This window comes from Balaenoptera physalus, assembly GCF_965194825.1.
Source record: "Balaenoptera physalus genome assembly, chromosome: 13".
Lineage (NCBI taxonomy): Eukaryota > Metazoa > Chordata > Mammalia > Artiodactyla > Balaenopteridae > Balaenoptera > Balaenoptera physalus.
Genome location: NC_138892.1, coordinates 64,510,981 through 64,534,527, shown reverse-complemented (window position 1 = coordinate 64,534,527; position 23,547 = coordinate 64,510,981). Strand labels below are relative to the sequence as shown.

Genomic DNA, 23,547 nt, shown 5'->3' with positions numbered 1-23,547 from the left:
GTCCTGGCCAATGTCCACCTGTCCTCAGGGGGTGAAGGACCTTGTTCCAGGCCAGGCAGGGCCCCAGGAGGTTCTGCTCTAGGCCAACTGGAGACCAGGGCTGCCACTACACTTAAGGCTCTCAGTCTCCAGGGCCCAGAGCAGGGGCCTCAGGTGCTGCTTGTCCTGGACCCTTCCCACCCCAGCACGGCCCTCACAGCCGTCTCGCTGGAGTGGGAAGGGAGGTGACAGTCCTAATAACCAACATTTTCTGACTGGGGGACGCTCTCCTAGGGAGGTGGGAATTATCAGCTCCACCTTTTTTTTTTTTTTGGCCATACCACGTGGCTTGCAGGATCTTAGTTCCCCAACCAGGGATCGAACCTGGGCTCCTGACAGTGAAAGCTCAGAATCCTAACCACTGGACCACCATGGAATTCCCAACATCTCCATTTTAAAAGTGGGAAAGCTGAGGTCACAGGAGTTAAGCACTGGTCAGGGGTACAGAATATGTGGCAGTGTTCAAATGCTTTCACTTTCTTGTCTTATCAAAGGTTCTCAACAGACAGGCATTACTGCTGTTTGGTGCCTGTGTACAGGTGCAGAAACTGAGGCTAGGTAAGATGTAGGGACTGGCAGGTGTCTGTCCCCAGGCCCTGTATGACCCTGTCTAGGGGAGGGAAGGAGACAGATGCTCGGGAGATTCCCTGGGACGGCCCCTAGGAAGGGAATTCCCCCCACCCTCACCCCCCAACCCCAGGGCCAGAGAGGAATGTCACTCACACTACATTCCTTCAATCTTGAGCATTTCTTGAAAGACTCCTTCATGCCAGGCAAGCCTGGGAGTCTGCACTGGAACAGTGGAGGCACCGAGGAGGTCAAAGCCAGAAGTAGCCACTGGCTTTGTCCAAGCCCAGCTTCTCTACAAAGCTTGCCCTGACTCTCCTGCAGGTGAAAATTAGGGCAGGCTTCATAGAGGAATTGAACTTGAGCAAAGTCTTGAAAGAGAAACAAAGAGGAAAGGCATTCCAAACCCATGGTCTCTCCACTACTCCGTGATTACCCAGGCACATTATAAAGAAGCAGCCAGGAGAGGGAGAAGTGAAAATCGTAGATGAGGCTGGGAATGGCCAAGAGAGGGCCCCAGTTGCTCAAAGGGAGACAAGAACACAAGGAGGGGCCCCCTGACGCAGACACAGGAGAAGGGCTGCCTCTTCTTCAGGGTCAAAGGGAAGCTGGTAAGGGCATGGGGCAGCTGCAGGTGAGTTTGCGGCTGGGGGGAGGGTGGGGTGGAGGGATGGGAAGAAGTCTTGCCAGCTGGTTTCACTTTCTAGGTAGGACAGGAGGCAAGTAGATCTGCCGGAGGAAAGCCAGAGCAAGGTAGGGTACTTGAAGAGAGTACGGAAGGTTTGAAGTAGGGCTTAGAAGAATGGGGAGAGAGCCGCCTGGCGACGGTGTGGTGTAAGGATTGCTGAGCAGAGCTGTGACCCCTACTGAGGCCAGAGACCATGGACTTGTCATGGCGGCAGTCTGCACAGCTGGGCGAGTTTCTCCAGCAGCGCTCAGCAGGGCAGATGGGGGCAGAGGGGTGTGGAGAAGAATGAGGATGGAGGGACACGGTTGGGGGGGCGGGGTGCAGAGAACAGGGAGCTGGGACAGAGGGCACTGAGGTGAGATGCCAGGGGATCTGGCTGGAGAAGGTAGAGTCAAGCCAGGATGGCTGGATGAACAGAAAGGGGCTGGGGGAGACATTGGGGAAGAATGTGACTGGGACTGAAATGGGGGAGGGTGGATGGACAGAGCCTGTGGTCAGAGTTGGGATGTTTCGCTTGAAGATTTCAGAAGACCCAGTCCCAGCTGAGGACAGGTATAAGGCTGTAAGGAGAGCCAGCTGCAATGAAGCAGACATGAAAGTCACCTGCCTCCAGGAGGCCAAGAAGCTTTTATTCACTCATTCATTCATTCAACAAATATTTATTGAGGACCTTACTGGCAGCAGTGAGCAAATCCCTGTGCAAGACGTTACATGTAGGGATGAACAAAACTTGGCTCCTGCCCCCTCACCCAGGAAAGTGGGAGGTGACATCAAAGCTGAGCCTGAGGAATAGGACTCACCCAAGCAAAGGACGTGGGGTGGGCTTTCCAGGGAGAGGAGAGAGCATCCCCCAAGGCGAGACCAGCATGGAGTGTTCTAGAACCATTGGCCATTTGGTGAGGCCAGAGGGTAAAGGACAAGGCAAAAAGTGGGGAGAGGTGAGGTAGGAGGAGCAGGATCCCAGAGGACCTTGTAGGCCAGGCACGGAGCTCACAGAGGGGACGGGAGGCTTTAAAGTGACGTTAGCAGGGAGCAGCAGGATCAGATTTGCATTTTAGAAAGATCGCTCAGGCTGCAGCGTGGATAATTGATTGGCGCGGAGCAAGGGAGAAGACAGAGAGAACGGTTAAAGGCTGCAGGGCAGCAGGGGTGGCAAGAAGAGGGCACAGTCAAGAAAGATTTAGGATTCAGTATCAGTAGGACTTGCTGCCTTCGCTGGATGGGGGCGGGAGGGTGAGGTCAAGGATGCCTCCCAGGTGCCACCAACTGAGCTGGGGACAACAGGAGGAGTGCTTTTGGGGTCACAGGGAGAGATGAGGATCTCGTTGTGAGACAGGTGGCATTTGGGGAGCCTGAGGACACCAGGGGACAACCACTGGGCAGGGAGATATGGCGGGGGGTGAGGTCAGGGCACCCAGATGTGGTGAACAGGTGAAGAGTGTACTATTTTAACAGTTCGGCAGGTTCTTCTTAGGGAAGGAACGCTTTTATTTGAGAAAATACCTTGGTATATTGCTGGGGGTTAAAGGGCAGAGCCTAGGGCATGGGTAACCTTAGGGCCAGCATAGCCACAAAAATAGTAAGCTACGCTGTGTGGCGTGAGAGGGATTGTTTTGGCCCCGGAGAAGGAGGAGAGCAGAGAAGTAAGGAGAAGGGCTGAGTTGGGGGAGGGGAGGCAGAAAGAGGCAGAAGTGGGTGAAGGGCCAGTGGAAACTCCTGGCTGGCGGGCAGCAGAAGTGCCCATTGCCACGGGTGTCACTGATCAGCTGTGGAATAAACACCCCCTCCATCTGCCCCCCTGCACCCACACAGGCCCACGTCCTCAGTAAAGCTGACTCCGTTCACATTAGCTTTCAGTGAGTGGGGTTTTAGGTGGGAATGGAGGACAGAGCTTCATTCATATCTGGGTTTATGGGGCTCGGAATAGCATGAGCCCACTTGGAGGCTGAGCCTGCAGGCAAAGGGGGCCGGGAGAACAGGTGCTGCGGAGAGTGCACAGGGCCCTCTGAAGCAGGCCTTGGACTTGGGGATCTGAGTGATCTTGCTCTGTCTAAGCTGACATCGGGGATGGGAGCGCCCTGGAATCCCACGGCCCGCGCTACTCCGGCACCTGCGGCCCCCGAGGCTGGGCGTCTGCCCGCAGCAGAGTTAGGCCTGTCCAGCTTGGAAAACTCCTGGGAGGTTCCAGCTCAGTGCCCGGGGAGGGCCCCCCTCCTCCAGCCGTCAGGTGAGCTTAGGGTGGAGCGGGCATGTGAGAGCCACCCCTCATGCCACCCCTACTCCCACCCACCCAGACGCACATAACCCTGGCAGCCCGCCCCCTGCCAGTCTGACCACACAGTCCTCAGGGCAGCAGCACTGTGGTAGAGCTGCAGGCTGGGGCCGGAGCAGCCCGGAGACAGGAGACCAGAGGAGGCAGAGGAGATCAGAGGGAAGAGAAACAGAGGCCCCGGGAGCAAAGGCACCAGGACCCGGACGCAATGGAGTCAGGCAGGCGCAGCTTGGCCAAGATGCTGGTGTGCCGGCTCTGGACGACCATCAGCAAGGCTCTGTTTGCCGAGTTCCTGGCCACGGGGCTGTACGTGTTCTTTGGCGTGGGCTCGGCTCTGAGATGGCCCTTGGCGCTTCCCTCTATGCTGCAGATTGCCATCACCTTCAACCTGGCCACAGCCGTGATCGTGCAGATCACCTGGAAGGCTAGTGGGGCCCACGTCAACCCTGCTGTGACGCTGGCCTTCCTCGTGGGCTCCCAAATCTCCCTGCCCCGTGCTGTGGCCTATGTGGCTGCCCAGCTGGCAGGGGCCACAGCGGGGGCTGCTCTGCTTTACGGGGTGACGCCTGGGGACATCCGAGAGACCTTTGGGGTCAACGTGGTAGGTGCAGGGAGGGGGAGGGGGCAGGTCCATACAGGTGGAAAGGGGGGGAGGGCCAGGCTGGAGGAGAGGGGACAGGGAGGTAACAGAGCATGTGCTCCACACCTGCTCTGGGCTGGGACCTGGGACCCAGGGGAATGACTGTGGCCTTAGTGCAGGGAGGGCAGGAATGGGATTGTGGTGCAAGGAACAGGGGGAGCAGGAAGAAGCCACACTAAGGGACAGGAGTCGGAAAAGAACCAGGCACTTAAGGGTGGGGGTAGGTGGGGAGAGGTGGAGCTGTGGGTAGCGGCAGGGGACCCTGCACGCACTTCACCTCCCCGGGTCCGCCCCACGTCCCCCGCTCCTCTGTTGTCCCCTGTTCCTCCCTCCCCAGCACCCTGAGGCCTGTCTCACTCCCCCAGATTCCTCTAATCATCTGTGTTCCACTTACTTCCCTGAGTCCCCACCTTCCACTCCTACCCACGGCCCCTCCCAGCCAGGCAGCTTGCAGACGTGCGTCGTGCATCTTAGCTGCCCCAGCCTTCCTGTTCCCACCAGTCCTGGGCCCCCGCCTCCCCCTGAACCACTGGCCCCAATGGAGCCGTGGAGTGGTGGGGGGGTGCCACTCGCTTCTGCAGGGAGCAAGTGTCTGGGGCTCACCTGAACCCCAACACACAGCTCTCCTCAGCCCATTAGCTCCTTAAGTCCTGGGACTGGCGGTGGCGAGGCATCTCACCCCTTACAGTGAGGAAATGAGGCCCAAGGGGTCACCAGCCCCGGGCAGAGCCCGCTGGCTGCAGTGTAACCCCCTTGCACAGGTCCGGAGCAGCGTCTCCACGGGCCAGGCGGTGGCAGTGGAGCTAGTCCTGACCCTGCAGCTTGTGCTCTGCGTTTTTGCTTCCACCGACAGCAGACAGACTACTGGCTCCCCAGCTGCCACGATTGGAGCCTCTGTGGCAGTGGGCCACCTCATTGGGGTAAGAGGCAAAGGGGACACCGGGCCCATGTACCCACTGGTCCCTCCCTGGGGAGGCTGCAGGGGCCCTGAAGGCGAGGAAGTGTCCTTCCCTGAGCCCTCGTGTCTTGGCGCCAAGGCTGTGCCCCGCACTCCAGGCCCCGGATAGGGTGCTGCAGAGGCCAAGTCTGGGGCTGGGACTCTGAGCCATGGTGGAGGGCACCGTCCCCTCCCAGGCCTGCCTTCAGCCTCCTCACGCCCTGACCTGCACTCACTCCCCAGATCTACTTCACCGGCTGCTCCATGAACCCAGCCCGCTCCTTTGGTTCTGCTGTCATCGTCGGGAAGTTCGCAGTCCACTGGGTGAGACCCTCTGCTGGCAGCCAGGGGAAGGGAGAGGGCCCCAGTGGCAATAGGGACTTTCACCAGCAGGAGGACCACAGACACCTGGGGAGACAAGTCCCCCTGCCACAGACCATCTTGACCCCCAGTGGAGGTTTCCCGAAGCTCAGAAGACCGGGGCCAGTATCCTTTCTTTCCAGCTTCAAAAAGTCTGGGGTACCCAGTGGACTGGCAAGAAATGAGCCAGGGCAGGAGCTGCAGCCTTGGCCCAGGCCTCAAGTCCTGGCTGTTTCCTTATTCACTCCTTCCAGCTGGACCAATTTCCAAACTTGGATAAAGAAAAAGACAAACAGAAATAGACACACACACACACACCAGCAGGGACAGGAACAGCACTAGCCGGGGTTCTGGGCTGGAATGGGGAAGGCGAAAAGAGAGAGGCAGGGGTGGCGGGGAGCCTGGCCCAGCCCTGTGGGAGGCAAGGTCCCTTCACCTGCGGGCACTCAGAGTGGGAGGTCAGGACTTGTGCTTCTCAAATCTGCCACCACGTAGATGGCTCCAGGGTTCCTGGGAGACCAAGTCAACACTGGGAAGCAGGTGGGGTCCCAAAACCACCCTATGGTCCTGACGGCTCACGAGCAAGGTACCCACTTCTGCCTCCTCAGATCTTCTGGGTGGGACCCCTGACGGGGGCTGTCCTGGCTTCGCTGATCTACAACTTTATCCTGTTCCCTGACACCAAGACCCTGGCCCAGCGACTGGCCATCCTCACAGGCACTGCGGAGGTGGAGGAGGTGGAAGGGGTGGAGCCCCAGAAGAAAGATTCCCAGTCCAATTCAGAGGACATTGAAATGGAGAATGTGTGTCAGGTGGCATAGAACCTGGCCCCTGCCCTCAAGCTTCTGAAAAGAGCCCTGAAAGTGGGCAGCATGCTTTGTGTAACCAGACTTCAGGTTTTCCTGGGGGGCGGGGGGCTTGCGAGGTGCGGTAGGGAGGCTTGGCCTCTTGTCCTAACAGGGTGGGCGGGGGATCCCTGGCATTACATTTCTAGATGGAATCTGGGAAGCAAATCTGCTCAGTTTCCTCCTCCTACCTCTCTTTTAATGGGACAGAGCAGAGCGAGGCAGGGGGAATTCATGATTGCTCTCCCCGTCTCTCATCTGTCTGGACCCCAGTGGGGGTCCTGGGCTTCCAGGTCCCCATGTCTTGGAGAAAAGGGAATTTGAGCCCAGACAGACACTCTGCTTAGAGACTGAGGGCTATGGGGACCTCTGGGAATCCCAACTTCTCACCCCACCCTTGGGGAGGAGGGGCCAGACTTCCCAGAAGAACCAGGCCCTAGGACAGCCTCTGCACTCCTCAGAGGGATGTCTCTGCTCTTGGATGAGGACGGGGGCTGTGGCTCCCCCCTCAGACGGGGGGCTTCCTGAGGCCAGAGATTGCCCTTCCAATAGATCTTCATCCCTTTCTCCTCCAAATGCTCAGCAGAGAGCCCCTCCCTTGGGAAGAGCTGACACAGAGAGGAACCTTTTCTCCTGCCAGCAGAGGGGCATGATATAGGCAAGGGAGGTTCAGGCCAGACAGGCCTTTCTCCCCAGGTGTTCTCCTGCCTTCCACTCCACAGCCCCATTCACAAGAGCAATCCTGAGAGGGGAAATGTCCTATCCCAGCATTTGGTCCCTGACCTAGGCCTGAAGAAGCCGTCTCCAGCCTCATTCTCAGCTCTGCCGGGATCCCCAAAAAGCTGTTGAATACATCCCAAGGATGGTAGGAACTCAGGAATGACCCAGGAAACCAAGATTTGCAATTCAGTGCCTCTGAAGTATTATCTGAGTCTCACCTTGTTTGTTAATATTTACAAGCTGTGGTAAATCTACTCTACCTGTGATTTGCGGTCCTGTCTGGATCTCAGCTTCCTCAGCTGTAAAGATCTCCCCCAGAGATTGATGTTAAAACAAACAAGAGGTTGGAAAATATTTTTGGAGGTTAAAAAGCTAGAAAAACAAACCCAATAAATGATGATTATTGTTGCTGTTACTGTAATTATTGGGCTTGAATATAATTGCTGTTGGTAATGGGAGAAAGGAGGCAAGAAGGGAGAGGGAGATGACTGAGAGGGAGGGAAAAGAGAGTAGGCTTTTCTTTTCATCTGCTTTACTTACCAAGGGCCCTGCCTTCTTCTCTCCTGGGCCTACTGACCTGGGAGCTTTGTGAGTGTGTGTGGGGGGTGACTGGGGGAACAGGAGTCAGGCTGGGGAGGGACCCTGGAATGAAGAGAAAAGCCAATAAAAGTCAGTTCTTCTCATCTCTATCGTGCCCGTCACTATGGTACCCTGCGATAGAGCAGCCAAATGCACAAAAAAAGATAGTTCCTTTTCCACAATGCCTCCAAAGGGGCTGGAGATAGGGGAGGGGCTGCCAAAGTCTCCCAAGGACAGGGCCCAGCCTGTGACAGTGCAGTAGCTGAGTCCTAAATGCTCGTGGCCACAGCAGCCGTGTTCTGTAATATCGTCAGTGCAGAGTACTACTCACATCTCTCCAAGCTGGGCCCCACTCATCCATCTTCATGATCTCTCAGAGCCCAGGGCTTCCTGTGTCCTTTTATGAGCAGGGACAGCTGGGCACGCACGCGCACGCGTGTGTGTGTGTGACTGACTTGCTAAAGGTCACCCAGCTCGGTACCACAGCCCCCCAAGGTCTCCCCAGCTCCCCTCTTAGAATTTTCCAGAATAGAGCTCCAGGGGGGCTTATACAAACTGCAGCCAGAGGAAGGAAGGAAGCAGGAACTAGGAGGTTGAAGAGGTCAGGGGAGTGGAGCTCCCGCAGTAGGCTTTAAAGCTCCTAGACAAATCATCTCCACATCCCCAGAGCCAAGCACGCAGTGGGTACTCAATAAAAGTTTGATGAATGAACGAATGAGGCTGGCGGCTGGGATGGGGAGGTGGTAATTGATCAAGAGGAGAACTCAGGAGTCATAGCTCTAAATAAGCCAAGATGACAGAAGCTGAGAAGCCTATGCTCGCAGGTCAGGGGAGCTGCAAAGAGGGTGCACAGTCACACTTGAGCCTCCGCCCCTACACCAGAGAAGACTGGGCAACCTCTGTCCCAGGGAGTTCCGGGACAAGAGGGTACGGGTGATTGCCTGAAGAGAAAGCTGGGGGTTATTTCCACAAATAGTTCTTTAAAGCTGTTTTCTGTCATAACAGACTAGAGCAAGAGGAGACAAGCTTCATGAGAGGTGAGGAATTAGGTTAGAATCTGAAGAGGATCCAAAGTTAGACACAGGAATAGTAACCAAAGGTTAGCTTCTCCTTCTCTGGAGCCTTTAATAGGACAGACGGCCATCTGCTTGGATGTGGGAAGGGTTGGCTTTCGGGGGGGGGGGGGGCAGATCTCAGCGGTGCCAGCCAGGGGCTTTGCTTCACAGGCACAACCCCTGAGCCTGGATGGGGGGCGGGAGCCTGGGGAGGGCAGAGACCCAACCAGGCCGACCCTTGGTGTGCGCTCCCTTCCTCCCTTTTGTCAGGGGAAGTTTTTAATTAATGGTGTGTAATCTGATCTGGCCCTTCTCCCCGCTGAGCGCTGCCTTCAATCATCGGAGCCATCTGCAATTGCAATTCATAATTCTCCCGAAAGGGAGGGGGGCCCAGGGCGGGCGCCTTGGTGATTAATACAATTAGCCTTTTATGTTGATGATTGTCTTAGCAGGAGCAGATGATGGGAGCACAGAACCATCCATGGCTGTCGCATCCCCATTGGCTGGCAGGAAGCCCCTCTCCGCTCCCCCCCGCCACTGCCTCCTCCGGGTGTAAAGAGGACAGGTCTAATCTGGGACCACGCTGCACAGTGGAGGCGGCTCCACGGAGGGGCCAGGCTCCGGGACACATTCGGGCTCCATGGACTGAGAGGAGAAGAGGAGCATGACGACGATCCGGAGACTTTCACTTTCCAGAGAAAATCACTTTGACCTGAAGGAATTCTGTGCACCAAGGTTTTTTAAAAAAAAGACCATGTAAAGATAGAATAGGGGTTGAGAGGGTTGAAAGAGTTTAAATACAGGCTCAGGCACTTACAGCTGCATGAACTTAAGCAAGTCACTTCAGGATCCTGAGCCTCACTTTCCTCATCTGGAAAACAGTGTCTGTTCATAAGCGTCTGGAAGAACCTTACAGGGCACGTGCGTTCAGCACTGCGCCTGACACACAGCTCTCGATCAGTGGTGGTTTTCACCATCATCATGGTAGATTGCCATGCCCTCTGCCAATGATCTCAGCTGTTTCTCCTGCAGTTTTTAACATGGCCAGGCTATTACTAAAGAAGGGATTACTTCCTCCCCATACCCTAGGCTTAGCTTGAGTAAAGGAGAGAGAGAGGAGGAGGGACGGGGGGGAGGGGAGAAGTCAGGGCTAATCAAGATGAAGCATCCAGCCAAGCGGTCACCACTTGGGCAGCTGGGGAAGGGGGTCTGCACAGACACGTAATCACTTCTCAGGGGGGAGCAGCTACACTGAGGAGCAGTCACATATTTAGTAAAAGCTGCAGAGGGGAGGCACGGTAAGTGAAGGGGGTTTATGAAAGTGGGGAGCCCAAAGACTCTAATTAATAGGCTGCAGTAATGGGCAGAAAAGGGGAGGATGAAAATTTTTCAGAGCTCTATGTCAGATAAAGGGGCAGTTTTTCTCAGAGCTGGGGGTGGAGGAGGCCAGAGACAGAGGCAGGGACCAATAACTCGCCCTGCACCCCCGTGGGCAGATGGAACAAGGCCCAGCCAGGCCAGGGCCCAGCCCCGGGTCAGAGGAGAGACCAGGACAGCAGTCCAGGACAGTGTCCGGTTATGGAGCACCAGCCTAGAGGTGCTTCCCCAGCCCCGATTGTGCTTCCGGGCCTCTCGAGCTGCCCGGTTCATGCTGAGACCCCACTTTGATGTCATCACCGCTGAGGCTCCCTGACGCCTCCAGCTCCTTCCTCCTCTGAGTTCCCACAGCACCCTGCACCCACCTCCGTCCTGGCACTGAACACATCACTTCATAGTTATTTGAACACCTCTCTCTACCCAAGCAGGAAGACTTTCTTAAGCAAAATTGTATTTTTAATCTCATCTCCAGGCAACAGGTTCCTTAACTTGACCATCTGTCCCCTTTTTTGTTGGTGCCCTACCATGGCCTTCCAGTTTCTAGTGAGGAAAGACCTCTGGTATTCTGGATTTGGTGAGCCAAAGGTTTGCACAGATTATCTAACACCTCTGTGCTAAAGAACCCTGAATGTTTCAGTACTATACTGTGATTTCAGAACTCCACCAGAAGGTGCTATTTTTTGGGTCATAGCCTCACTGATTCACAATGGCTTCTTTTGCCCCTTCCTCAATTCAGGGGTCACACGTGAGGGCTCTGGGGGTCATGATTGGGACAGATTTTGATCCTGTCCTACAAATTACTTGTCTGCTTCTTCATGCCAAGCGTCCTGGGGTTGAGCCTTGCTTTTCCTACACTGTAGCTTCCCTCAGACCTGGGGAAACTCCCCATTTTAATCTTTCTCTGATCACAGCTAAGTAGCAGCTTCCCTCACCTCCACATCTGGTCTAGCCAACAGCCTATCTCCCAAGAACAGCTAACATTTCCAACCCAAATAATGTTGATAATAAGATGCACCGCTATTGTACAAGCCACTAAGAAAGAAAAGCACTGCATTATATGCCACTGATTGTAAGTCATCGCAATACTCAGATATTAAATTGTATTTTTAAGTGCATTTTACAATCAAGGAAATGATCATTTCTCCTTCAAATCTTGGCTCTTTAAGTCAGATTTGGGAATGGAAGGCCCAAGGGGGGACCACATTGGAGGGTCTCAAGTCTTCTTCCTCTAAAGGGGATGGACACCATTGCCCTTGTACGCTCTCAACTCCTCTGCGCATCTGTTGCTATTCCAGCTTTTGAATACCCAGGCTGCCCCTCACCCCGGCCATCTCTTCTCCTTCAGCGCCAGGGAGTCCACTGAAGAGAACCCCACTTTCCTCACAGAGGCAAAACAAAACACAAACCCTGCCAAAGCCGGGACCGCCATTTTTTATATCATCACCTAGCACTCTAACACCATTTATCCAACCACTTCCCACCCTACCGGGTTACCTTCCCCTAAGCCTCCAGGCCAGTGCCCTGAGACGATGCCGAGATTAGTTATTTCCTCCTAATCGGGCTAAGACAGCACCGTTAAGCTGCCGACTGCAGGCAGTTCCCATTAAAGCAAAGCAGCTGGAAAGGGCTTAGCCCTTTAATGCCAGCAGCTGTCTCTCCACAGCGCGGCTGCTCTGTGAGGGGCTGGACCCTGTCCAGAAGCATCAGGCATTTAGCCCCAGTCGATGTACATTAACCTGGAGGAGAGAGCAGCCAGCTCCCTGGGAGAAGGGGAGGGGGTTCAGTTAGGCACCTCCACCCACAGGCTTTGCTTTCCAATAAGGAAGAAAAATCCCAGCCCCTTTATAGCGTTCACTCTACTAAAATCTGGACAACTGGTATCATCTCACAGGCAGAAAGAGCTTTCTCTGTAGCAAGAATGACTCCATTTTTAAAACTCACCTAAGGACAGATCCACTTGTTAGTTCTGACAAGACTTTAGGCCACTAACCACACACTCATTCTCCTTTGAACTGATTTTTTCTCTGAGGTCTCAAGTATTGTTTGGATCCCAGGTGTGTGTACATGTGGACACAACAGACGGGCTTCCTCTTCTCAGAGAGCACTGGGCCCTGGGGTTGATGAGAGAGAAAGCTGAACAGCCCTCAGAAAGCCCTGGCACAGAGCGGGCTGCTGAAGAGAGATCACTTGAAGACTTCTTACTCAAAGCCAGATGGTGAACATGAGACGGGGTGAGAGCTAATGCCACTCAGGGGGAAAGCCAATAAGCTAATCCGCTGACACGTCTCTCAAAGCAGGCTGATGGCTTTCGCTCAGAGACTTGCCTGTTCTTGGCTCTAAGCTTCAGAGCACACAAAACGCTCACGGGTGGTCTGACAAAACAGACTCCCACCAGGAGCAACCTCAAGCTCCTCCTCCACCAGCTCATCCTCCTCCTTCCACACAGAGCTCAGCCCTGGGCCACCAAGCCCAGGTCCTCCATCCTACCAGACAACAACCCAACGTTAAGACATTCTCCTATCCCACTGCTTTTCCCAGCAGCCTGGGCCTTCCTGCTCTTTCTGGGTCATCTGTTGAGAGCACATAGGCACATCCACATACAGCCCTGCGTGGAATTATTTACATACCTAATAATATATTAACAGGCCCCACGAAGCTGAGGAAGTCTGAAGTAGCAAGCACCACAGCTGACCTCCAGAGCAGGAGCTGTAACCTCCAGGTTCTAATCCCAACTAAACTATAGTTTATGAGAATTTGAGCCAAATGACCTCTCTGAATTTTTCATCAATTGGGATCATATCACCTATCCCGCCCACCACACATGGGTGTGCCGAGGTCAAATAAGATGATAAATGGAACCAACCAGTATACTGTAAATCACCATATTATATTTCCTAGAGGCTTTGTGGGGAATCAGTTCTTAATTCCATCTTCATTGATGACCAGAGAAGATATTAACTGGCAAGTACTTTATGAGAAGTCTACATATCCATTTACATGTGTCTAAGCCTAACACACAGATGGTGTCCAGCCATGTGAGATGCGAGAGTAATGCTGTATAAAAACAGTGCAACTAAATGAAGCCTGGCAAGTTACAGAGGGAGAAGGTATACAAGAGGAAAAAATTCCTGCTTCCAACTCTGTGTCCCTGAAAAGTGGCCTCCTTTCCCATCCCACACGACTGCAGAGGACAAGGCTCCCACACACTGCAAGGTTATTCTTGGTGACGTCAAGCTGTCTTCAGCCTGACTTCGTGAACAGAAACCATCAACAAATACAGACTCTGAAAACGAGAGTCTAATAAATTACACGAGTTAAGGACCTCTTGGCCTGGGACCTTCACTTATTTACAAAATATACCAGCTACAGGGAGCAGCTTTTTTTAAATTACTAAATTCTTAGGTTAAGTGGCCACTCTCCAAACCCCGTTTATACTAAAAGCACAATGACTAACATGCCCTGACTCTGCATGCTTAAAAGCTTTTCGCACCAGTGGCTGAAGCCTGAGTCACAACTGAGATTACCATCAAAGCACATTGATCGAGAACCTACTGTGTGAGCTGTGCCGACTTGAACACTGAACTCTGTGCCTGCCACCCTTGCTTCTCAGATCTGGACGCCACAGCAGCTCCCTTCCCCGCTTCTGCTGAGAATCTAAGAAAAGGTGATGCATGATTAAGCAAACTGGTCAGTATTCCTGGCATAGCAGTTGGTCTCCCAAACGCTTTCCAATAGGAAACCATATACCATACGTATATGCGTGTGTGTACGTCTGTCTACCTACCTGAAGCATGAGGTGGGCAGAGAAGCCCTATAAAACAAAAACAGCAAGCCTGGGATCTCTGCTCACTGCACTCACACAGCACTCCTTGTCACTTTGTGCTGCCTGATAACTTAAGCATGAATTTAGGAACTCAAGACCCCTTTCAATGCCACAGCGTCAGTTCACAGCCAAAACTTACTTTTTTCCCCATGGTAAGTCAATTGAGTATCCTTGTAGTCCTCTGATGGAAACACATGATGCCTTCTTGCCCTCTATTTCTGCAAGCAAAGAATTCACCTTCTTAAGAAAAAAATCGTTAAATGCCAATAAACACAAATTGTTGCTGCTAAATCAAACCATGTAATGCTTGCCCAGTTAAATAAGCATTAAACTTAGGAAGACTTACATAGATTGATGGAGGTGAATGGATTTAAAGATGTGAATATTCCAGCTATTAGCAAGTGGGGTAATAAAGCTAAACTGCATTAAAGACAGAGTAAGAGGAAGCATCAGAAATGGTTAGGAGCAGGAGGTGGGGTGACACCCACTCCAAAGCCCCTTCCATAGATCTCACATCAAGGGAGCACAATTTAATTAAGAAAGCCCTCGAAATTCAAGCTGTTCCACATGAAGTACTGTTAAAGAAGTTGAAGGTTGGTACATATTTCCCTCTGCCGATATCAGAATTATTTTCATGGCTAAGGTCTCTTGGCCTAGCCCAAAAACTGAGCAACTGGCTGCCAACATTTGACACACAGGACCATTTCCTTTTTCGTTAATGGGCCATCAGTTCCTGCATAGCGTCATCTTGCCTTCACTCACATTATACAATCCATTTACTTCCTCTACATTAGTGACTTAAAATGCACCTTGGGGAGATCCCACAGAACAGCAAATATGGAGCCAGGCCAGCACTAGGCTTGCAGAGACATAAGAAAGGAGATGGCATCTAGAACAAAGTTTAAAAAAACAACAAAACATAACAGGCCTGTGTGTGTGTGTGTAAAGGGGGGTAAGGGGAGACAGGACCCTTCTTCTGTCAATCTGCTGAGGCAGATGGGCCCTGCTGCGAGAGCTGCCACCTCCTGGGAAAAAAGCCAGTAGGTTGCCTCCTCTCTCCTCTATTAAGCCTGCCACTGTTTACGTTCAATCTCAGATACATTCTGTTCACCAGCCTCAGAGTTCCAAGTGCAGGTGCCCTCAGTTAATCATCCCAGCTCACTCCGGAGTCACTCCCAGCAGTGAAGGATGTTCCAGGCAGTGAGCCAGACAGAATCGTTTGGGTTGTTGCTGTTGTGGTTGTTTTTCTGCACCATTCCGGTCCCTAAAGACTTGTTTAAAAAGTTTGCTTTTTGTTTAAAGTCGTTTCTTCAAACAAGAGGGTAAGAGGAAAAATCTAGGACTTCAATTTGGACAATGAAAGAGACTGAAAGGAAGAAACAAACTCCTTGTGGTGGTGAAGTTGGGAGAAGGTGGTGATGGGGGAGGGGAGAAATGAATGATAGACTCAGGACACTTTGAGGAAAAATATTTCCTAAAAAAAAGGAATTTAAGGTTACCTTCCAGGGCAAAAAAACCAACCTCACATTCATTTTGAAAAAACTATTTACTTTTTTCCAAATATTATTCCAAATACATGTTTTACAGGCCACTATGGGTCAGAAACATTCTCTAAAAGAAAGCATTTTGATAGACATTGGAAATAATTTTAATAGAAGAAAAAGCTCATATTTATCTAGATGTAGCTATGTTACACAGGAAGATTTCAGTATCCAAAGTGCAAAGACAAAATAACTGTGGCTTTTCTTGCCACTCAAAATATTGACAATCCTCCCTTATAGCCTACTCTTAATTGTTAGTTGGGTACCAAATAGATGGTACACTGACCTTTAGAAGCAGGGCTTCTAAATGGACAAGGGGGTGGGGGGTGTCAAGCATCAGAATGAATTCAACTTAAGAAGAAACTGGCTTTGAGCCCAACCAAACCCAAAGTCCAGCCAGAGGCCCATTAGAAATAAATATAAATTGTAGTGTCACTTTTACAAGGTTGTACCACTTAACACTATTAAACCTAATCAATCCAAATTAAAGCTAAGCACACTCCCATTATTAATTCAGTCCTCACCGTACCCCATTTCTAGGAAGGCTCCATGTTATAGCTCAGTTCATAATGGGGGAAGGGCAATTTCCAAGTTCTCGAAGGAGCCATCCTAAATCTTCTGTCAAAACCTTTCTTTACCCTGCCCTCCCACTCCCCACCCTGAGACAAGTCAGTCTTACCAAAGAGGTAGGGCTTCTACCAGTCTCATGGAAATTACACCAGAGAAAGGTCATTACATGAGAGAATTTGGCTTTAAGCCAAAGGGACGTACCCCCAGCCCCCAAAAGAATCACGACGAATTTCATACCCCACTTCTACCCCATAAAGATCGCCCATCTAAAAGCTCCCAATGACAGCACAAGGTGTTGATATTACACTACTTGAGGAGGAGAAGGAGATATATATAGTTTTCATAAAGCCCCCATGCACAATTAAACTTGATTAAAAGCCTGGAGAATGCTAAAAGTAGTAATGAGTACAGGAGGCTGCAGAGCAGAGAGTACAGGTGCGCCCTTCCTTGCAGTCAGTAAACGCTGGCAAGTAACAGGAGACGTGACTTCACTTGAGCATTGGAGAAGCAAAAAAGTTGCCTTGTCGTCCTAGGTTGGTGGCAGACTTGCTTTTGCTCCCAAATCTAAAGAAAAAGAGAATGAACTGGAAAAGTATTCTATAAAAAATGGTAAATAAACAACTATAACATTATTTGACATAATCAATTAAAGTAGGAAACCCTCAACAACTACTCTGTAAGCTATTATTTGTCACCTGAGATGAGGGAGAGGAAACAGTAAAGACCTTCAGACTCTTTTTAAAAAGAGGCTTTTAAAGTCGAGCTGCTAGCTAAGATCTAATTCAATTTTTCTTTCAGTAAGCTTCAGCATGATGGGAAAGAAGTCTAAGGAAGCGGTCATTGTTTATTTCCTGAGCAGACCAATTTTGCATACCTGGGAGTGTTCTTGGTGAAGGTGGAGCGGACTCTCTTTGACAGGGAGCTGGATGAAGGAGTCTTGAGGAGCTGATGCTCAGGAGTGGTCACAGGCCCCAGTAAACTCACTTCAATCAAAGGTAAGACATAGTTTTAAAGGAAGGGAAAAAAGAAAGCACTCTTGCAGGCAGCCAGTATTAAGCTGAATATCCTGTGAAACACTTAAGAGCTAAGGTTAGAGACCTAGCAAAGTCCCAGAGGTCATTTTTGTCATCATTTTATAACACACCAGTATATTTTTTGAACTATGCAGGCAACTGCTCAATGAGTAGCTGACATTCATTTTCTGAGTTAAGCCATTCTCACATTCATTTTCTGAATTAAGCCATTCTCAAACTCCAAACTTCACAAATCTAACATCTATTCGATTTTTCCCTATACTAGAAAAAACAATATGCTCCCTTAAAAAGAAACTTGCAATAATGAAAGAACAGGTCTCCGAAGCCAGTGAAGTTGGAATGAAACCAGCCTCATATATTTTTGGTGGCAGTACAAACTGGCAAAAACCTTTAAAAAATCAAGTTGGGGCTTCCCTGGTGGCACGGTGGTTAAGAATCCACCTGCCAATGCAGGGGACACGGGTTCGAGCCCTGGTTCGGGAAGATCCCACATACTGCGGAGCAACCAAGCCCATGCACCACAACTACTGAGCCTGCGCTCTAGAGCCCGCGAGCCACAACTACTGAAGCCTGTGCACCACAACTACTGAAGCCCATGTGCCTAGAGCCCGTGCTCCCCAACGAGAAAACCCATCGCAATGAGAAGCCCATGCACCGCAACGAAGAGTAGCCCACACTTGCCACAACTAAAGAAAGCCTGCGCGCAGCAACGAAGACCCAATGCAGTCATAAGTTAAACAAATAAATAAATAAATAAATAAATTTTTAAAATCTATATTAAAAAAAGAAAGAAAGAAATCAAGTTGGTAAAACATACCAAGAAATAAAAATGTTTAAAACCTTTAATTCAGTAATTCCCACTCCTGGGAATTTATCATTAGGGAAAAAAAAAATGGTATATACATATAATGTTGATGGCATCACTATATGTAATTATGAAAAGTTGAAAAACAACATCAATACCTAATAGAATATTTAAGCAAATTCTAGTTTACAACCATAAAAATGATAAATAAGATCATACAGTAACAGAGAAAGTTCTCACAAAATGCTAAGTAAAATAAGAAATAATTATATCTAAATTATTCTATCTATATTTTTAAAAAATATCTATATGGGTAAAGAAAGGAGAATATGGAAAAGTGAAAAAAAAATTAGGATGGAACTGTACAAATTTTTCTTTAATGTTAGAATTCTCAAAATTATTTTAATTTTATTGAAGAATATACATTTCAAACAGCTCTAGCAAAGGCAAGGAGAGGGCACCCGACCAAAAACCAGAGAGGGAGTCAGGCCCTTTAAAAAGCACACCTTAGGCCTTCCCTTACCTTTAACATCTGGGGTCTGTGGTGTTGAAAAGGCATTTGAGTTTTCGATGACATGCATGGGGTCAATGTTCTCTTGTTCCACCATCATGAACTGACTCCAGTATTCCAGGGGTAGTGAAAGCAGGCGCTCTACCACCTAAATGCCACCAAATATGTTAGCAAACTTCCAATGCTCAGGGCTTTTACCTCTCACCATTCTCTCCTGTTATGTTACACAAGTTCATGTATATAGACATACATGCTTGCTTACCTTGGGTTGACGCTTGATGTCCTGTAACATTATCACTGGATCTGGATTGGGCACAGCATGGGCAACTATTGTAGGGCCAAAGACTTTAGCCAGATTTGCAACATCCATTTTAGTGCTTGGGCTCTGAGCCACTCTAAGTAAAAGAGCATTAAATTAGAAGACTTGTCCCTCTGCTTAAAAGCAGACCAAAATATAAGATCTATAGGAAAACAATTCACCCCTCACATTCCCTCCCTAACACCCAACCCCATTCTCTTCCCCTTGGCAAAATTCCCTGACTCCCAGAGACAAATTTCTGCTCTACTCACCTCTGCAAGTGAATCATGAGGAAAGCTAATGTGTCTCTGTTGGCCTGGGGCAGTTCACCAACAGCCTGGTACATGGCAGCTATGCTGTTGTCCTCATCTGTGATTTCTATAAATGAAAAGAAAGTACCAAGAGGCCTAGACTTCTTTCCTTTGACAGCGGGCTTCCAAGATATTGATCACAAAGTCTCATCTATACAGTAAGCTTCTGAAACTTCTGATTAAGTTCATGACTGCATCAGACTCTAGTTTCATTAACAAGCAGGATACTGGCCAACAGCTCAATATTAGAAATCAGAACTCTTAAAAAACCAGCTCTTGCAGTTAGGGAAAGCAGCTGGAAACTCATGTTTCCAGGAATGCAGACATATAAGTGCAGTGACTACAATTATTAAGAAGGTATTCATTCACAAAACATGTTAAGAGCCTACTATGTGCCAGGCACTGTTCTAAGTGCTCAGGATCAAGCAGAACTAAACAAAAGACCTTGCCTCATGCTACCAGAGGAGTCAGTCAAAAAGCAAATACCTATCAGGCAGTGATACATATAATAAATAGTAAGGCAGGCAAGAAACTAGAAAGTAATGGTAGCTGTTCTTTCTGACAAGGTGGTCAGGAAAGGTGTTTCTGAGGACAAGCTATCCAAAAAGAAACCCGAAAGGAAATAAAGGAGCAAATCATGCAAATCACTCCAGGCTGAGACAACAAACATGATGGCCTCGATGGGAGTAAGCTTTGGTTATGTTCTAAGAACTGCAAGAATTCCAGTGTAACTAGAAAAGAAGAAAGGAGGGGAAGGGTGTTGAAAGAAATGATGTTGCCAGGACCCAAATCATGTGGGGTCTTTGGGGCCTGTTAAGGACTGTGGATTTTATTCTGAGACTTTTGGGAAGACTTTGGAGAATACTGAGGACAGAAGGGACATTACCTAACTTAAATTTTAAAAGGACCACTCTAGCTTCTGTGTGAAGATTATACTGTAGAGGGCAAGAGTAGAAACAGGAAAACCAGTAGGTTCTTACATCACTCCAGGGTAAGAGAGGTCGAGATAATAATAGGAGTGACACATTTTAAATTTAAGATATATTTACAGGGCCTTTGTTGACATGATTTGCCAATGGATTAGATGTTGGGCATGAGGTAAAAAAATCAAAGATGGCTCCAAGTTCAAAAGGACAACCTAAAACTTGACCAAAAAAACAACACAAAGCAACAACAAAAAAACCTGTGAGGACCCTATACAGTTTAGACAGGAAGAGGAGATAGGCAAAGGGAACATGGATATAGTTATTCATCCATCAAAGTATTTGAGCATCTGCTATGTTTCAGGCACTGTACCAGGCAGGGGATAAAACAGGAAACAGAAAAGTCAAAAATTCCTGCCCCCGTGGGACTCACATTTAAGGGTTTTTTTTTTGTTTTTTTAAATTTATTTGGCTGCACCGGGTCTTAGCTGCGGCTGCTGGGCGCAGGATCTTTGTTGCAGCACGCGGAATCTTTCAGTTGCAGCATGTGGGATCTAGTTCCCTGACCAGGGATCGAACCCAGGCCCCCTGCATTGGGAGTGCGGAATCTTAACCATGGGACTACCAGGGAAGTCCCACATTTAAGTATTAAGATCTGCTCTTACCTGCTGCTTCCATAAAGGTCTTGTTTAGCCGAAAGGTCAGAAGGGGTTCTTTGAGGTTTCGAAGGAAGTCTTTCAGGAGGCTACAGATAGCATGGATGTCATCCACTTTGCTGAGGAGGGGTACAGTTTTCACTCTGAGGAATTTCTCTTTCAGCTCTTTTACTGTCCGGTCACAGCCTGAGATCCGATACAGGCCTGTCTATTATCAAGATGACACTTTCAGTTAAAAACCTCTTAATTACTGACACAAGTAACAAATTCACCCTCTCCAAGGGTGGACTCTTACCTCGGTCAGCCCTCTCTGCTCAATCTCATTTACACAGTGGACAACAATTGAAGGGATCATTGGAGAAGTCTGGGACACATAATCTGCCAGCATTCCCTGAAAAAGGCGAGTTTAAAATTAGTATTTACACCACTTAGACCAGCAGATGAAGACCAATGGAAAGAGCCATCCCCAGACTAATATTCAGGCTGGGACATCATGTTTACTTTTAAATTCCTCTTCCCAAAGCATGTATTAAAACAAAGACTCAATTATTTTCCTACCTCCACACCAGGACTGATTTATGGTCACATATACCACACTCTTGCATGAACAAGTAATAAAAGACCACTAGCTACAACTCTGTCCCTGCTCCTCTTATAGTCAAGGACATCAGAAAGAAAGCAATAATGAGATCACAGGTATGGAATATAATATAAACTAATTTATTACTCTAAAAAAGAAAACCTTTTCTATACTGTAATTATTCTTAGTAAGAAAAATTATTTAACACAACTAACTCACAGTTGATCATGACACAAACCTATCAGTAGGAGAGAACTCCATGGTTCTATATTAGAATACAGAAAATTTGTAAAAAATTACATGCATAGATAATAACTCTAAAGAAAAGTAACCTTTGATTTGCTGGAGGCTGGGCAGCAGCATAGACATTTTGTTTTGATTCTTGCTAATGTTGCTTATAACAATAATTTCTTAATCAAACTTTAGAAATAATCTAATCTTAAGAGCATAGTATGGAATATCTCTAACATAAGAGAAAGAATATTCAAAGATGAAATTACATGATGGCTGGGATTTGCTTCAAAATAATTCACTGAACAGGGTGAGGAGGAGGAGATGGGGGTATTAATAAATCAAGACTGGACACGAATCAGTGATCGTGCAAGTTGAGTGATAGGAGCTAGTGTTAGTTATACTAATCTCTCTACTTTTGTATATGTTCGAAATTTTACAAAATTGGATGGGATGGGGAGGGGAAGGAGGAGGAGGAGGAAAGGAAGGGGGGGAGGGAAGGGAGAAGGAAAAAAGGATGAAAACAAGGAAAGGGAGGGAGAGAGAAAGGGGAAGGGAGGAGAGGAAAAGGAAGAGGAATTTGGTTTAGAAAGGTTACTAAACAGACAAACCCAAACAGGATTCTGCTGCAGGTTAACATTTTATAATTTCTATTCATTATTTGTGGGAAAAAAATATATGTGGCATCATTAATTTTTGAAAAAAATGACCTTAAGCTTTTAAAAGCTAAAGAAGCCATGACACAATGATGGCTCCCACAGGTCATACATACTTCTCCGATCTTGACAGGTGTCCCTATCAGGGTAGGAATGCAGGGAAGGGGACAGCGGTCCCGACATTCTGGATGAGAGACCACACGACAGTCTCGACACTTCAGAGACAGCTTGCCAAATTTTATTCGCTTTCCACATGGTACACAAGATTCGGGTTTAATAACCTGAGGATGAAACAGAAAGTGGTATGAATTAGAAAATTATCATCATATCAACCGATGTTTATTAAGCACTTAGTATGTGCCAAACAACTTCCTCATCCCTTTACACATATTTACTTGTACAATTCTCACAATAATCCTATAGAATAGGTTTTGTTTTTTTTAAGATAAGGAAACAGAAGCAAAAGGAGGCTAAGTAACTTGCATAAGGGCATCCAGCTGCAAGGGATCACTGTACAGTAGTGGAAAGAATTTGTTGGCAAGGAGTCAGAAAACCCCCATGTTAACTTTGCTACTTACTATCCTGTGGCTCAAGCAAGTCAGTTAATTCCTCTGAGCCTCAGTCAGTTTGCTTGGGTTTTTATGAGTAAATCAAGTGGGACAAAGTTAAAACGTGCCATGTTCAAGCATGAAATGTAAATACACATCACTAAAAAGCAACAACTGCTTCTGAAAAGTTGCTTTCTTTTAATTTAATATTACTCACAGAATGGAAAGATACACACCCTCTGTAACCCTGGAAAGCGGGATAAGAAGGAGGAAGGAAATTCGACATTTAACTTTATAACACTAAAGTATTTAAATTTGTTGCTAGTAAATATTACTCCCACAATTAAAAAAGTAGATGTGCCCAAGAGCAGCAGCAATCCCAGATTTACCGTCTTAGAGACAAAGTCATGCAGGCGCATCCCTCCATTGCTTTGTGGAGTGTTGGAGCCGTCTGTGTCGGTTTTTGGCTCTGGCTGCCTGCTGCTCAAGGTGGAGTCACTGTTCCAAGGCTGTAAAGAACCTAGAAAGCAGGCAACTCTAAGCTTTGTATCTTAGGTATTTTGTTCCTTCTGAATTTTTTTTTTCTTTTTGTTGCACTGCATGGCTTGTGGCATCTCAGTTCCCCGACCAGGGATTGAACCCGGGCCCTCGGCAGAAAGCGCAGCGTCCTAACCACTGGACCGCCAGGGAACTCCCCCTTCTGGATTTTTACCCCAATTTTAATATAACTGGTAGATAACCAGTAATCTGTAACAATAATCAGAAGTGAATACAATGGCTATTCAAAAAACTGTTTCCAGAGAAACAAGTTATATAGTGGTGTAGGCCAGGTTAGCAAGCCAAAGGCAGGGCATGACACAAACAGTGCTGTGGCCCTCAGTAAGCAGCAGTAAGAAACTACCCAAAACATCCAACCCCTGCCTCATGAGGGTTCTAAGAAACCAATTCTCCCCAGATTTTACCAGTTGTTTTACACAGGCA

The 23,547-nt window shown here is 48.6% G+C and overlaps 2 protein-coding genes across 8 annotated transcripts in view; one reads left to right on the top strand and one right to left on the bottom strand.

Moving 5' to 3' along the window:
- Positions 1-3,595: 3,595 nt before the first annotated feature.
- On the top strand, positions 3,596-7,476 carry AQP6 (aquaporin 6). Its single transcript, XM_082421487.1, has 4 exons — positions 3,596-4,167; positions 4,968-5,126; positions 5,387-5,467; positions 6,112-7,476. Exons 1-4 carry the CDS (start codon positions 3,775-3,777, stop codon positions 6,322-6,324), a joined length of 846 nt encoding a protein of 281 aa, XP_082277613.1. The 5' UTR covers positions 3,596-3,774; the 3' UTR covers positions 6,325-7,476.
- A 7,953-nt stretch (positions 7,477-15,429) lies between these two features.
- The window catches only part of RACGAP1 (Rac GTPase activating protein 1), a 32,725-nt gene continuing 24,607 nt past the window's right edge, over positions 15,430-23,547 (bottom strand). For all 7 annotated transcript variants that reach the window (XM_082421360.1, XM_082421361.1, XM_082421355.1 and 4 more), the window contains 9 exons: positions 22,956-23,086; positions 22,135-22,299; positions 20,847-20,942; positions 20,561-20,759; positions 18,934-19,039; positions 18,626-18,758; positions 18,376-18,511; positions 16,888-16,996; positions 15,430-16,577 (listed from right to left, as the gene is read on the bottom strand). In XM_082421360.1, the coding sequence (XP_082277486.1) occupies positions 16,502-16,577; positions 16,888-16,996; positions 18,376-18,511; positions 18,626-18,758; positions 18,934-19,039; positions 20,561-20,759; positions 20,847-20,942; positions 22,135-22,299; positions 22,956-23,086 (1,151 nt within the window). In that variant the 3' untranslated portion in view covers positions 15,430-16,501. The remainder of the gene's footprint in view (positions 16,578-16,887; positions 16,997-18,375; positions 18,512-18,625; positions 18,759-18,933; positions 19,040-20,560; positions 20,760-20,846; positions 20,943-22,134; positions 22,300-22,955; positions 23,087-23,547) is intronic.

Coding starts and splice junctions, on each gene's coding strand:
- AQP6 (XM_082421487.1), top strand. CDS start 3,775: ATGGAGTCAGGCAGGCGCAGCTTGGCCAAGATGCTGGTGTGCCGGCTC. Junction 4,168..4,967: donor AGACCTTTGGGGTCAACGTG/GTAGGTGCAGGG, acceptor CCCCTTGCACAG/GTCCGGAGCAGCGTCTCCAC. Junction 5,468..6,111: donor GGAAGTTCGCAGTCCACTGG/GTGAGACCCTCT, acceptor CTGCCTCCTCAG/ATCTTCTGGGTGGGACCCCT.